General features: G+C 38.9%; 1 protein-coding gene across 8 annotated transcripts in view; it reads right to left on the bottom strand.

Moving 5' to 3' along the window:
• TTC13 (tetratricopeptide repeat domain 13) overlaps nucleotides 1-15,272 on the bottom strand; it is a 91,383-nt gene that overhangs the window by 16,856 nt on the left and 59,255 nt on the right. For all 8 annotated transcript variants that reach the window (XM_027596248.1, XM_027596249.1, XM_027596251.1 and 5 more), the window contains 4 exons: nucleotides 4,432-4,562; nucleotides 3,743-3,875; nucleotides 2,804-2,896; nucleotides 469-552 (listed from right to left, as the gene is read on the bottom strand). In XM_027596248.1, the coding sequence (XP_027452049.1) occupies nucleotides 469-552; nucleotides 2,804-2,896; nucleotides 3,743-3,875; nucleotides 4,432-4,562 (441 nt within the window). The remainder of the gene's footprint in view (nucleotides 1-468; nucleotides 553-2,803; nucleotides 2,897-3,742; nucleotides 3,876-4,431; nucleotides 4,563-15,272) is intronic.

Below are 15,272 nucleotides of genomic sequence, written 5' to 3'. Positions count from 1 at the left end.
GAAGTGATTTTTTTTTTTTCCTTTCTGAAGTCGCTCAAATGGAAGTATCCTGCTAGGTTTTTATACCAATTTTATATTTTCTTGGTGATAATGATCCATTCAGAATTATTTTTCCCCCAGTGTTTTGTTATTATATCTATGCCATATGGCCTTTCATGTGAGGGAGAATGAATATGACGGCTGAAATCCTTAATAAAGAAATTCAAAGAAACGTCCTTCTCTTTAGAGAAAAGAGATCAGAAAAGTCACAATATTGTAAGATTAAAAACACTCTGTGGATTTGTGAAGCTGTTAAAAGAAGGTTGATAAGTCATTACTGAAAGACTTTATGATTCCAAACACTGTGTAAACATTTGATATACTTTGTTTAGTCTGTCAATAGGCTTAGTTTTCAAGTTTTGCAAATATAACTGATGTAAAATATATCAAAGCTAGCAATTACTATGAAAAAGAAAACTGAAGGATTACCCGTGATAAACAAGAATTCTATCTTTAATAAAATGAAGAATCTTCTCAAAATACTCCAGGTATCTCATGTTAATCACCTGACCCCTGTAAGAAAAAAAAATTGAAGGATCTTTTTACAAAGGAACGTATCTGAAACAACATCTGATTTCCAAGTTAATTCAAACGAACAATAAGAGAGCCAAGAGAATAATGTAGCAAAAAAGTTTGGAAAATGTGGTTGCTTGCGACCAATGAATAGAAGCAGCAAAGAACTGTCTTGGTAAGATGGTTCGTCAGCTCTTGCAGCTTTTTCTGGTAGGAAAGGCACCAAACTCAGCCCCGGAGATGCCAAAATGGGAAGAAAAATCCCTAAGTACTTCTAGGCCAATTTCCTTTTAGGAAGCCCTTTAGTTTTTCTCCTCTCCCTTGGTTCTCCCGGTAATATTATCTGCTCCCGCTCCTTCTTGCAGTCGAGCTCACGTGTGGCCTTCGTCTCTGCCTGCTCTAAATATTATTTTACTCACATTTCTATCCCCACCTCCTAGTTTTAAAACTCTCCCCCCGAACTTCATGTACAGCCAACATGCTGATGTACACACCCCACTGGCACACCTGTGTCCGACACGTACACACCCAACTGCTCCCTGGGTTCCCTATCGACATCTCAAACCTCAAATCCACAACTGTGAGCAGGAAGTCACGCCTGTACCCTGCACTGCCCCCAGCCCCAGCCCCAAACACGGCCACCTACTTTTTGTCCTACTGTCACCTGGCCGACTGGAAGGGCCGCACACCTGAGCCAGAGTGGGGACTGTCCCCCATGGCTCCCCACGCTCTCCCTCATTTCCAACCCACCACCAGTGCTCCTGAGTCGACACTCTTAAGACCCACCCCGTCCCCCCCCCCACTCACTTCCACAAAGCTGATCCTTGTTCATCCGAATTATTACACAACTTTCCAACCACTTCCCTTCCCTCCCGGGTCACCACCTTCTCTCAGCAATCCTGCCACCGACAGCCAAAGTGACCATCTGAATGTGCAAATCTGCTCTGCCACTTCTCTGCTTACAAGCTCTGAACAGCTCTCCGTCATCTTAAAAAAAAAAAAAAAGCCTTAAATGGCATATAAAGTTATTTATATTTTGAAAGAAAGTTTTTATATTTGGGTCTCTGCCTGTTTTTCAAGCCTCAATCCCTGACGATACTCTCTGAATTGTAAGCTAATCACCAGTCCTAATGAAGGAGTCATCCTTTCCTGACCATGCCTGACTCGCTTGTGCATCCATGCCTCATCCACCTCTCTGCTTCCCATCTCCCCAAACAGCACAAGCATCACCTAGAGGCTGGTGATGGACACCCCTCTTCTGTGTCCCCCTGCGTCCTGTACACATGACCACCATCACTCTTAACATGCTACGTCGCAGTTTACCAGTCTGGCCTCACTAAGCTACGTCACTTATTACACAGCACAACACATGGACAGTGGCCTTCAGTTAAAGCCAGCGGAGTCTAGCTATATATGCCACAAATTAGAAAAACAGGAACACACAAGTCACAAAAGGAAAAGAATTTTTTTTTCTAGGAAGTCAAAAAAAAAGTATAAGTGACATTTCCATTAAACTTAACGTCAGAGTTGTACTGAAGGATACTTTTTTGATCAGGCTTCTGGAAGGAGAAGCATTTTAGACGTGACACAACTACCACATTTGTAAATTTTATCTAGAAGTAAATTCATGGCTCCCCTTGAAGCTGATGTTCTTTAACATCTGTTCATCATCTATTTCGAGGGTGGCTAAGCACATGAAGGTGGATAAGTACCCATGTCCCTAATTTGCAGAGGCTCTGGACAAGACAGAAGCTCTCCCATTAACCTGGCTCACCCTTTCAGGAAGGTTAGCTACCAGAGTGTTACGGAGCCAACCCCTCTGTTTGTTGGGGTTTTAGACATGGCACAGGGGAGCGCTTCCCCCACCACAATTCTTGTCCAAGAATTCTTTGAGCCATGCAACATAATCAGGGTATTATGGGAAATGTAATGTTCTCCCTCTAATTACTTGCTATGATGTTTTAGGACCCTTTGAGAAGGACATCCTAGGCAAAAATCTGGCGGTCTTCCCTTCAACTGAGCTGTGCATCAAAGAGAAGAGCCAGAGGAAGGAGCATGGCATGTCCTGCATTTCTTCCTGCAACTGGATTAGCTGAAGTGAATGCAGGCAGGACCCCACAGGTACAGAGCTAATCTGTGTATGCCCTTGTCCAAAAGTCACCAGGGAAGGAGCAAGGGTCACTCACGGTCTCCATGACCTATTTGGAATAAACTCCCATGAAAATAGGAAAGATGCACAAAAGGTTCCTACCTGATCAAATTGATGTGGTTATTAAAACCTCTGCTAAGACTTCGTGCTGGCATTTGATCTAACCACAACACTGGCTGGTCTGGGTCGGCAATCCTATAAAATGGAGCTTGTTAAAGACGAAGACCTTATAAAACCTACAAATGCTCAAAAGCATTAACAATAAAACATGAGAAGTCTTTGCAAAAGTGGGGAGAAAGCAACTGCTCAGCCTGTTACATCTAAAAATATGCAACACCAACCTGCAGATTCCAAATAGATGTTCCAGTTGGACCAAGTAGGAAGTCACTACAGGTTTACTAGAAGGGCAGTATTTTTCTCATATAAATGAGCATCAGTGGTTTCTCCTACTAAATTGTAGCTGGTTAGGCAGGCACACACTTCAACCATCAAAGGACTGGTACACCGAAGTTCATTCAAAGGCACCACAGATCATATTGTGCTCTTTCAAAGGGACTGCTTTTTCTAAAACACTTCACTTAAAAAATATGCTTGGAAAGTTGACAGCACTCAATCCCTATAATTCATAAACACTAGTTGAGTGTATTGCAAAGAATAATGATGCCAGTAATTTCTGACAAACTTGAGAGAGGAAAATGTAACTTTTAAGGCCTATTGTTAGCAGACAAAACAAGATTCAAAACCTGTTAACTAAGTGGGAGGTACGGGTTTCCAGTTATGGAAACAAGTCACAGGGATGAGAGGCCCAGCACGAGGACCACAGTCAGCGATACTGTAACAGTGCTGTTTGGGGACAGGTGGTAGCTACACTCGTGTGAGCATGGTGTAACATACACACTGGTCACATCTCTATGCCAAACACCTGAAACTCACGGAATACTGTGCGTCAACTATACTATTTCAAAACACCTGTTAACTAGAGGAGGCTTCTACTGTTTTAAAATAACACTTCGAGTTTATTTTCATTTAAAGATTAGTCACCGTCTCCACTTTACTGCGATGTCAAACATGTCTCTCCATTGCATTAGCCGTGTTTTCCCATTCATTCGAACTTTCGAGTTGGTCCACGTACGCTGGACAGCTTGCATGACCTCCAACGCCGCCAAACCCATGGCTAAAAGAAGGAAAAGTTGAGAAAACAAGCATTTGTAAGTACACTTGAGAGGAACTGATTATCACCCACTTTACACAGTCTTGAGGATAACTCCAGAGTCACTGTAGAAAGAATCGTTAAGTATTGGTAATTTAACAAGACCAGAGATACATTACAGTTGTGACGGTCCTAATAAAACTAAAATCTATCAGGGGAACATAGAGGCACCCCCAAAGTTGTCTCCTCCCAGCTCTGCCTCCTACTGATGCAACTGGAGGTTTAAATTCTCCCTCGCTCCCACACTAAGCAAACAGCTCCCGTGGATGAACCATCTGATCTGTAGTGATGACCTAAGACCTATATTCTGTATCTACACTATTGCAACAGCATAAAAGTCATGCTGGCGGCAGTCTTCTTCCAGAATTCTCTGTGAATGAATCGCTACACTTTTGTCTCGATCAAATGGAGATTCTGAGTCAACAGCACAAATGATTTTTTTTTTTTTAAGCACAACATGGTTTGACAATCCCTGCTCTTGTGTCAGAAATATTTCCATGTTCAGACAGTTTCAGAATACCTCTGTGTATTCTCTTGTTTGGCAGGAAACCAGGTGTCTCATATTGCATCAGTGATCCCAAACGATCAGCTACACAGATGAGCTCTTGTACCTCGGGCTTATAACTCTCAAAGTTCTGATGTAACACGTCTCTGGAAGAAACATTACATACATGGTAAGGACTTTTACGACAGATGTCTGGTAATCCAATTTCACCTGGAAAACAGTCACTTCCTCCACTGGAAAACTAATCAAGAAACCTATGACCACAGAATCTTTACTTCAGTGCTTGGCACCTAACCACACACAAATTGAAAGGCGGAATCTTCGTGAGTGTGTGCACACACAATTATTTTCACATGCTTGAGAGTAACACTGATAACTGGAGTGCAATTCAGAAGATACCTGTGACCATTATTTGCTTTAAAAAACTTCCCCAGAATATATAAACTGCATGGACTGTCTTTATCAACATGCAACCAAATCTCTGCCCTATGTTCATCCCCTACCCCTGCCCCAAGTCATACTATACCAAGTATACTTAGGAATGGCCTATGTGACTAGTATGAATTGTTTAGCTGCCAACCTCCTTGAAGTTTGCATAACAAAGTTTGCAATTTTAAGTTATAGGTTATGTAGAGGTCACCAAGACCACCCTCAGGTTCAGTAATTCACTAGGAAGATTCAGAGGACTGCACAGTTGTCCTCATGGCTGTGATTTATTACAGCAAAATGACACAAGCACGAGCATCAAAGGGGAAAAGCTCCTGGGGCGAAGTCCAGAGCAAACCAGGCGCAAGCTTCCATGGGTCCGTTCCCAGGGGAGACACAGAGGATTAACTCCCCCGTGTGAAATGCTGCCAACCACGGAAGCTCATGAGACACTCATTGCTCAGGGTTTCTATCGGGGGCTGATCATATAAGCAGCCACTAGCCGGCAAGTACCCATATTCCAGACACCCAGAAGGAAAGTAGGTGTTTAGCATAGACCATGCTGTTTGAAGAAACAGCTTAGGTACAGTGAGCCACTCGTCAACTCCTAAAATCCAAGTGCCCAGATGCCACCCAGGGGCCAGCAGACTTTTCTAGAGACAGCCGTGCAGGCCTGCCATGTTAATGCTCTTCTGCACACAGATGATTCTCTAAAAAGGAGTGGTAGAGAATACATATAACCTCTCTGACTAGTCTATTTTAATACTTCTGATTACATAATAATTGATACACACAGAAGCATACAACCTCATTAACCCAATTTAAGAACTAGAACAATTATGTCTATTTGTACGCTATCTTCTCCATCCACCCTATTCTCCTGCCTCCCAGCAAGAGAGGACTTATCTTGAATTTTATGTTCATGATTCCTTTTTTTCTTTTTAAAAACTAGGTTACAAATGTATGTCCCTACACAATATACTCTATAGTTTTGCCTATGAACTTTATGGGAAAAATGATACGACATTGTAGTTTACTGACTTGCTGTTTTTTACTCAACTTTATATTTTCAGAGTAATCCACATTGTCATGTGGGTTGTTTGCTTATATTGTTGTACAGTATCCCACGTGGGCTGGTATCACTTTTATCCATTCTTCTGTTCATGGACACTGGGGATGATTTTCAGTTTTCCATTTGAACAAACACTACTATCAGCAGTCTGGGACAGATCTCCTGTCGGACATGTGCACAAGTACAAGTTTCTCTACTGAATATACACAGCAGAATTGTAAGACTGTAGAACGTACAAATGTTCAATTTTTCAAGATAATCACAAACATCTGGCAAAGGGGTTATAGCAATTTCAACTCTCACCCGGCGTATATAAAAATTCTCCTTGACCCCCCCCCCCATCCTTCTGGTCAATATTACTATTATCACACTTTGTAATATTTGTTCAACTCCCAGGTGAGAAATGGGGTCAGATGTATTTATGAACCAAATTTGCCATTCATGCTTTCCCTCGTTCACGTGTTTTGCACAATTTTCTACTGGTTATTTGACTTTCACCTTTTAATTTGTAGAAATTTTTCATAAATTCTGGATACTAATTTTGGATACTTAATCAGTTTACAGGTTGCAAGTACCTTTTCAGAGTTCTGGCTTAGCTATTCATGGTTTATGGAGTCTCTTGTCAAACAGTAGTTCTTAGGTTCAATGTCGTCCGATCCATTTGTCTTTCTAAGGTCTACACTTTGTGTGTCTTAAGAAATCCTTTTCAACCTTAAAATTAAGAAACTATTCACTTCTATTTTCTCTTAAAATTAAAAAAAAAATGTGCCATTCATCTATCTGGAACTGGATCACAACTACACCATCATAAAAATCAATTTTGTTTTTATCCATATGACAACCTAATTGGAGCATTCCCGCTGGATGAGATCCTCTCTGATCTATGGTCCACCTTTGTCATTTATCTAGGCTCTCCAGATAAATCCTTCTAAGCTCTCTGCTATGCTCCTTTGGTCCATCTGGGTATCCCCGCACCAATGCCAACCATGCTGTCTTCACGACTATCCGAAGTCTTGCTGTCTGGTAGAATGAGAAACGTCCCCCTCCAAGCCTGGGCATCATCCTCTCCAGGAGTATCCTGATTCCTCTTGGGCCTTTGTTCTCCCATACAATTGACAGAATTAGCTTATCAAGTTCCTCAAAAAAATGTTGGGATTTGGAATGGCATCGTATTGAATCTATAATTAATTTGCAGAGAATTGACCCATTGATATTATTGAACTTCTTACTCTTAAACAGTATTTCTATTTGTTTTCCCTCAGTAACTTTCAATAATGTTTTATAATGATTTCCATACAGGTTTTGTACATTTGTAAGATATATTCCTAAGTACTTATTGCTATTTTAAATGGTATTCTTGTTTGTTGCTAGTATACAGAAATGCAAATGAATTTTATAAGTATATTAATTATAATACCACCTTGCTAAATGCACCATTTCTTATAATTTGTTTGTAGATTTGGGTTTTTTTTTTTAAAAAAAACATATGAATTGCAAATCTATATAACTTTGATTTTTCTTCTGTTATGCACTGTCTAGAACCTCTACTTCACTGCTGAAGAGAAGCAATGATTTCAGGCTTTTTGGTCTTGTTCCTGATTTTATTTTTATTTTCATTTATTTATTTACTTACTGCTCCTGATTTTAATGTGATTATATCTAACACTTCATTAATTAAAATGATGTTTGCTACAGGTTAACCATTTATCAGGCTGAGGAAACACAGCAGTCCTCCCCTCCCGTCTACTCGTCACTTCTTGCAGTCTCAGTTACCTGGGGTGCTCTGCAGTCCAAAAATATTAAATAAAAAATTCCAGAAAGAAACAATAAGTTTTAAATTGCATACAGCTTTTATTATGTATATTGCTGTAATTGTTCTATTTTATTATTAGTTACCATTGTTAATCTCTTACTATGCCTACTCTATAAGTCACACTTATCGCAGGTATATATGTACGGGAAAAGATGTGGTAGAGGAGGCCCAAACAGTGCTGGTGTTGGAAGCACGGGATGCTGACCTCCACTGCCCTGCAGTTGAAAATCCGTGTGTAAATGTTGATTCCCCCAAAACTTAACTACTAATAGCCTACCGTTGACTGGAAGCTTAACAATAATGAAAACAGTTGATTAACACATACTTTGTACGTTGTATGTATTCATGGTGTTCATGAATCATTCATACATGGTGTTCTTACAATAAACTAAGCTAGAGAGAAGAAAACGTTACGAAAATCATAGGAAGAGAAAATACATTTATAATACTCTATGGTATTTATCAAAAAAAATCCACATAAAAGTGGATCTGTGCAGTTCAAACCCATGTTGTTCAAGGGTCAACTGTACTCATAGGGTTCAGTACTATCCATAGTCTCAGGCATCCACTGCGGGTCTTGAGACATATCCCCCACACATAAGTGGGGGGACTATTGTACTTTGGCCTTCCACTTTGCTAAGAGTTTTAAAGTGTAAATGGTTATTTTTTTCTACTTGTTTTTCTGTATCTGTTGGCATAATTAATATGGTTTTTCTCCTTTAATCTACCAACTGGCAATTATATTTATACATTTTCTGAAGTTAGATCACCTTTTTATTTCTAGGAAAACCCAATTTGGTATGATATTATCTTTCTTATATACAGATGAATTTGGATTTTGTTTAGGATTCTTAATCCACACTTAAGAGTAAGAATGGCCTCTAATTTTCCTTTCATGTGCAATCTTTATCAGGTTTGGTATCACTGTTATACTGGCCTTACAAAATAATTTAGAAATATTACCTTCTATTCTCCTGCAAGTTTTTTTTTATTTTTTTTAAAGATTTATTTATTATTTATTTTGAGAGAGTGAGAATGAGAGAGAGAGTACATGAGAGGGGGGAGGGTCAGAGGGAGAAGCAGACTCCCTGCTGAGCAGAGAGCCCGATGCGGGACTCGATCCCGGGACTCCAGGATCATGACCTGAGCCGAAGGCAGTCGCTTAACCAACTGAGCCACCCAGGCGCCCTCTCCTGCAAGTTTGACAGAACACTTCTGTGATACCATTTGGGCTTGGTGATTTTGGTGTATGTGTGTGTGTGTGTGTGTGTGTGTGTGTGTGTGTGTGGTGTGTGTGTGTGTAAGTGGGGATATTTTTAAATACCAATTCAATATCTTTAATAGTCACAGAACTATTCAGGCTTTTTACTTCTTCTCAAGTCAGTTTGATAAATTATGATTTTCTAGGAATTAGTCCATTTATTTTTTTTAAAGATTTTATTTATTTATATCACAGAGAAAGAGAGACAGCACAATCACGGGGAGTGGCAGGTAGATGGGGAAGCAGGCTCCCCGCTGAGCAAGGAGCCTGATGCGGGGCTCCATCCCAGAACCCTGGGATCATGACCTGAGCCAAAGGCAGACTCTTAATCAACTGAGCCACCAAGGCGCCCCAGTCCATTTATTTTTTTGGGTTTGAATTTATTTGTATGCAAATTTTCATGGCATCCTGAGCATTTTAATATCTGTTCATCTGTGGTTATATCTCTTTTTAGCATTTCTAACAGTTTCAGCTTTTTAGTTACTTTTGTAAAAAAAAAAAGTCAATCTCACCAGAAATTTTATTAGTAAAAAAAGACAAAAGTTTGACTTTGAAGAAAGTCTGTTTTATATTTAATTTTCATTAATTTCTCTCTTCAGCCTTATTTTCCCTCCTTTCTGCTTTCTTTGTTGTTTTTCCTACTCCTTAATTTTTATACCTATTGACTTTTTTTCTAGTATAACATTTAAAGACATTAATGTTTCTTACAATATTGATCTCACTGTATTCCACAAGTGTTGGTATGTGTTTTCATCTTTTTTCATTTTTAAAGCATATTCAAATTTCCACTGTAGATTTCATCTTTAGTCCACATTTTAATTGTCTGCTTTTCAATTTCCAAATAAGGAAGATTTTTTTCCTTATATGTATGTTTAATTATACTGTGGTCAATTATGACACCACTTATTTGAAATGTATTTAAATATGCATAGTAAGTGGTCAGTCTTTATAAATGACCTAAGTGTACTTGAAAAGAATATGTATTCTTTGATTATTGGGTACACAGTTCTATAGTAAACCATAAGTTTGTTAATTATGTTATTCTAATAGTCTAAATTCTTACTAGTTTTTGGTGTCTGACTTACCAAAAATTAGAATCTCTCATTAGGATACTGAATTTATTGTTTTCTGTGTATTTCTATCAATTTTTAAAGTTATTTTATTAGGTGTATATAAGTTTAGATTTATATCGTCCTGGTGACTTGAACTTCTGTCCTTATGTAGTAATAATCTTTGTTACCAGTAATTAAAAAAAATTTTAGGGGCGCTCAGTCAGAGCATCTGACTCTTGCTTTCAGCTCAGATCATGATCTCAAGTTGTGAGATTGAGCCGTCAGGCTCTGCACGAGCAGAATCTACTTGAAATTCTCTCCCTATCTCCCTCTGCCCCTCCACCCGCTCACACACACACTCTAAAATAAATAAATCTTAAAAAAAAAATAGGGGCACCTGGGTGGCTCATTTGGTCAGGCATCTGTCTTTGGCTCAGGTCATGATCCTGGGGTTCTGGGATCAAGTCCCATGTCGGGCCCCCTGCTCAGTGCAGAGCCTGCTTCTCCCTCTCCCTTGCCCCTCCCCACTGTTCATACTCTCCTCTTGCTCAATCTCTCAAATAAATAAAATCTTTAAAAAATAAAATTAAAATTAATAATTTTAAATCTATTAATATTGGAGGAGCAAGATGGCAGAGGAGTAGGAGACCTAAATTTGGTCCTCTCCCAGGAATTCAGCTAGATAGTTATCAAGCCATTCTGAACATCTACAAACTCAGCAGGAGATCGAAGAAAAGAATAGCAGCAACTCTATGAACAGAAAAGCGACCACTTTCTGAAAGTCATATTCTATCCCTTCATTGTATTTAACCTTTTTTTTGTATATATATAAGTTTTTCTTTCTTTAAAATTTTGGGATACAGTTTCTTCTAACAGACCAAAACATACCCAGATCTAGTGTATAGCTTTGTTCTACTCTCTCGCCGGATCACATTCTCTCCTTTTTTTTTTCTTCTTTCTTTTTTCAACCAACTTCTCATCTTATCAATTCCTTTTTTAAAATCTTTTTTAATTTTCATCTTTACAGTCATATTTCATCCCTTCATCAGATTTACCCTTATTTTTTTTTAAAGATTTTATTTATTTTGACAGAGGGAGACACAGCGAGAGAGGGAACACAAGCAGTGGGAGTGGGAGAGGGAGAAGCAGGCTCTCCGCTGAGCAGGGAGCCTGATGTGGGGCTTGATCCCAGGACCCTGGGATCATGACCTGAGGCGAAGGCAGACGCTTTACAACTGAGCCACCCAGGCGCCCCTACCCTTATTTTTGTATACATAAAAGTTTTTCTTTCTTTAAAATTTTGGGAGGCAGTTTCTTCTAACAGACCAAAATACACCCAAAATCTAGGGTGTGGCTCTGTTCTATTCACCAGCCTGATCATACTCTCTCTCTCTTTTTTTTTTCCTTTCTTCTCCCCCCAGTTTTGGGTCTCCTCTGATTTGTTTAGTGTATATTTTTCTGGAGTCATTGTTACCCTTTTAGCATTTTGTTCTCTCATTCATCTATTCTTCTCTGGACAAAATGACAAAATGGAAAAACTCAGTTCAAAAAAAAGCAAGAGGCAGTACTGACTGCCAGGGACCTAATCAATACGGACAGTAGTAAGATGTCAGAACTTGAGTTCAGAATGATGATTATAAAGACACAAGCTGGGCTTGAAAAAAGCATAGAAGGTACTAGAGAATCCCTTTCTGGAGAAATAAAAGAACTAGAATCAAAAAGGCTATTAATGAGGTGCAATCAAAAATGGAGGCTCTAACTGCTAGGATAAATGAGGAAGAAGAGAGAATTAGTGATATAGAAGACCAAATGATGGAGAATAAAGAAGCTGAGAAAAAGAGAGCTAAACAACTACTGGATCATGACAGGAGAAATCGAGAGATAAGTGATACCGTAAGACAAAACAATATTAGAATAATTGGGATCCCAGAAGAAGAAGAAGAAAGAAAGAGGGGGGGCAGAAGGTATACTGGAGTATTTTAGCGGAGGAGTTCCCTAATTTGGGGAAGGAAACAGGCATCAAAATCCAGGAGGCACAGAGAACCCCCCCTCAAAATCAATAAAAACAGGTCAACACCCCGACATCTAATAGTAAAACTTACAAGTCTCAGAGACAAAGAGATAATCCTGAAAGCAGCTCAGGACAATGGGTCTGTAACCTACAAAGGTAGAAACATTAGATTGGCAGCAGACCTATCCACAGAGACCTGGCAGGCCAGAAAGGACTGGCATGATATATTCAGGGCACTAAATGAGAAAAATATGCAGCCAAGAATACTATATCCAGCTAGGCTGTCACTGAAAATAGAAGGAAAGATAAAAAGCCTCCAGGACAAACAAAAACTAAAAGAATTTGCGAATGCCAAACCAGACCTACAAGAAATATTGAAAGGGGTCCTCTAAGCAAAGAGAGCCTAAAAGTAACATAGACCAGAAAGGAATGAGACAATATACAGTAACAGTCACCTTACAGGCAATACAATGGCACTAAATCCATACCTTTCAATCGTTACCCTGAATGTAAATGGGCTAAATGCCCTAATCAAAAGACACAGGGTATCAGATTGGATAAAAAAAAACAAGGCCCATCGATTGGCTGTCTGCAAGAGACTCATTTTAGACCCAAAGACACCTCCAGATTTAAAGTGAGGGGTGGAAAACCATTTACCATGCTAATGGACATCAAAAGAAAGCTGGGGTGGCAATCCTTGTATCAGACAAATTAGATTTTAAACCAAAGACTATAATAAGAGATGAGGAAAGATACTATATCATACTTGAAGGGTCTATCCAACAAGAAAATCTAATAATTTTAAATATCTATGCCCCTAACATGGGAGCAGCCAATTATATAAGGCAATTAATAACAAAATCAAAGAAAAACATCAACAATAATACAATAATAGTAGGGGACTTTAACACCCACCTCATTGAAAGGGACAGATCATCTAAGCAAAAGATCAACAAGGAAATAAAGGCTTTAAATGACACACTGGACCAGATGGACTTCACAGATATATTCAGAACATTCCATCCCAAAGCAATAGAATACACATTCTTCTCTAGTGCACATGGAACATTCTCCAGAATAGATCACATCCTGGGTCACAAATCAGCTCTCAACTGGTACTAAACGATTGGGATCATTCCCTGCATATTTTTGGACCACAGTGCTTTGAAACTAGAACTCCAATCAAAAGAAGAAAGTTGGAAATAACCCAAATACATGGAGGCTAAAGAGCATCCTACTAAATAATGAATTGGTCAACCAGGAAATTAAAGAAGAATTTTTAAAAAATCATGGAAACAAATGAAAATAAAAACACAACTGTTCAAAATCTTTGGGATGCAGCAAAGAGGTAAGTATATAGCAATACAAGTCTTTCTCAAGAAACAAGAAAGGTCTCAAATACACAACCTAACCCTACACCTAAAGGACTAGAGAAAGAACAGCAAATAAAGGCTAAACCCAGCAGGAGAAGAGAAATAATAAAGATCAGAGCAGAAATCAATGAAATAGAAACCAAAAGAACAGTAGAACAGATCAACGAAACTAGGAGCTGGTTCTTTGAAAGAATTAATAAGATTGATAAACCCTGGCCAGACTTATCAAAAAGAAAAGAGGAAGGACCCAAAAAATAAAATCATGAATGAAAGAGGAGAGATCAGAACCAACACCAAAGAAATACAAACTATTATAAGAAGATATTATGACCAACTATATGCCAGCAAATTAGACAATCTGGACGAAATGGATCCATTCCTAGTGACGTATAAACTACCAAAACTGAACCAGGAAGAAATAGAAAACCTGAATAGACCCATAACCAGTAAGGAAACTGAAGCAGTCATCAAAAATCTCCCAACAAACAAGAGCCCAGGGCCAGATGGCTTCCCAGAGGAATTCTATCAAACATTTAAAGAAGAATTAATACCTTTTCTTCTGAAACTGTTCCAAAAAATAGAAATGGAAGGAAAACTTCCAAAGTCATTGTATGAGGCCAGCATTACCTTGATCCCCAAACCAGACAAAGACCCCATCAAAAAGGAGAATTAGAGATCAATATCCCTGATGAACATGGATGCAAAAATTCTCACCAAAATACTAACCAATAGGATCCAACAGTACATTAAAAGGATTATTCACTACGACCAAGTGGGATTTATTCCTGGGCTGCAAGGTTGGTTCAACATCCACAAATCAATGTGATACAATACATTAATAAAAGAAAGAACAAGAACATATGATACTCTCCGCAGATGCAGAAAAAGCATTTCACAAAGTACAGCATCCTTTCTTGATTAAAACTCTTCACAGTGTAGGGATAGAGGGTACCATACCTCAACATCATAAAAGCCATCTATGAAAAACCCACAGCAAATATTGTTCTCAATGGGGAAAAACTGACAGCTTTTCCCCTAAGGTAAGGAGCATGGCAGGGATGTCCACTATTACCACTGCTATTCAACACAGTACTAGAAGTCCTAGCCTCAGAAATCAGACAACAGAAAGAAATAAAAGGCATCCGAATTGGCAAAGAAGAAATCAAACTCTCACTCTTTGCAGATGATATGATACTTTATGTGGAAAACCCAAAGACTCCACCCCAAAACTGCTAGAACTCATACAGGAATTCAGTCAAGTGGCAAGATATAAAATCAACCCACTAAAGTCAGTGGCATTTCTATACACCAACAACGAGGTAGAAGAAAGAGAAATTAAGGAGTCGGTCCCATTTACAATTACACCCAAAACCATAAGATATCTAGGAATAAATCTAACCAAAGTGGCAAAGAATCTGTACTCAGAAACCCATAGAATAACTCATGAAAGAAATTGAGGGAGACATGAAGAAATGGAAAAACTTTCCATGTTCATGGATTGGAAGAACAAATATTGTGAAAATGTCTATGCTACCTAGAGCAATCTACACATTTAATGCAATCCCTATCAAAATACCATCAACTTTTTCCAAGGAAATGGAACAAGTAATCCTAAAATTTGTATGGAACCAGAAAAGAACCCGAATAGCCAGAGGAATGTTGAAAAGGAAAAGCAAAGCTGGCGGCATCACAATTCTGGACTTCAAGCTCTATTACAAAGCTGTAATCATCAAGACAGTATGGTACTGGCACAAAAACAGACACATAGATCATTGGAACAGAACAGAGAGCCCAGAAATGGAGCCTCAACTCTGTGGTCAACTAATCTTTGACAAAGCAGGAAAGAAT

The sequence above is a fragment of the Zalophus californianus genome, chromosome 15 (assembly GCF_009762305.2).
Source record: "Zalophus californianus isolate mZalCal1 chromosome 15, mZalCal1.pri.v2, whole genome shotgun sequence".
Taxonomy (NCBI): domain Eukaryota; kingdom Metazoa; phylum Chordata; class Mammalia; order Carnivora; family Otariidae; genus Zalophus; species Zalophus californianus.
Note: the sequence above shows the minus strand (reverse complement) of the source record. Positions and strands in the feature narration are given on the sequence as shown.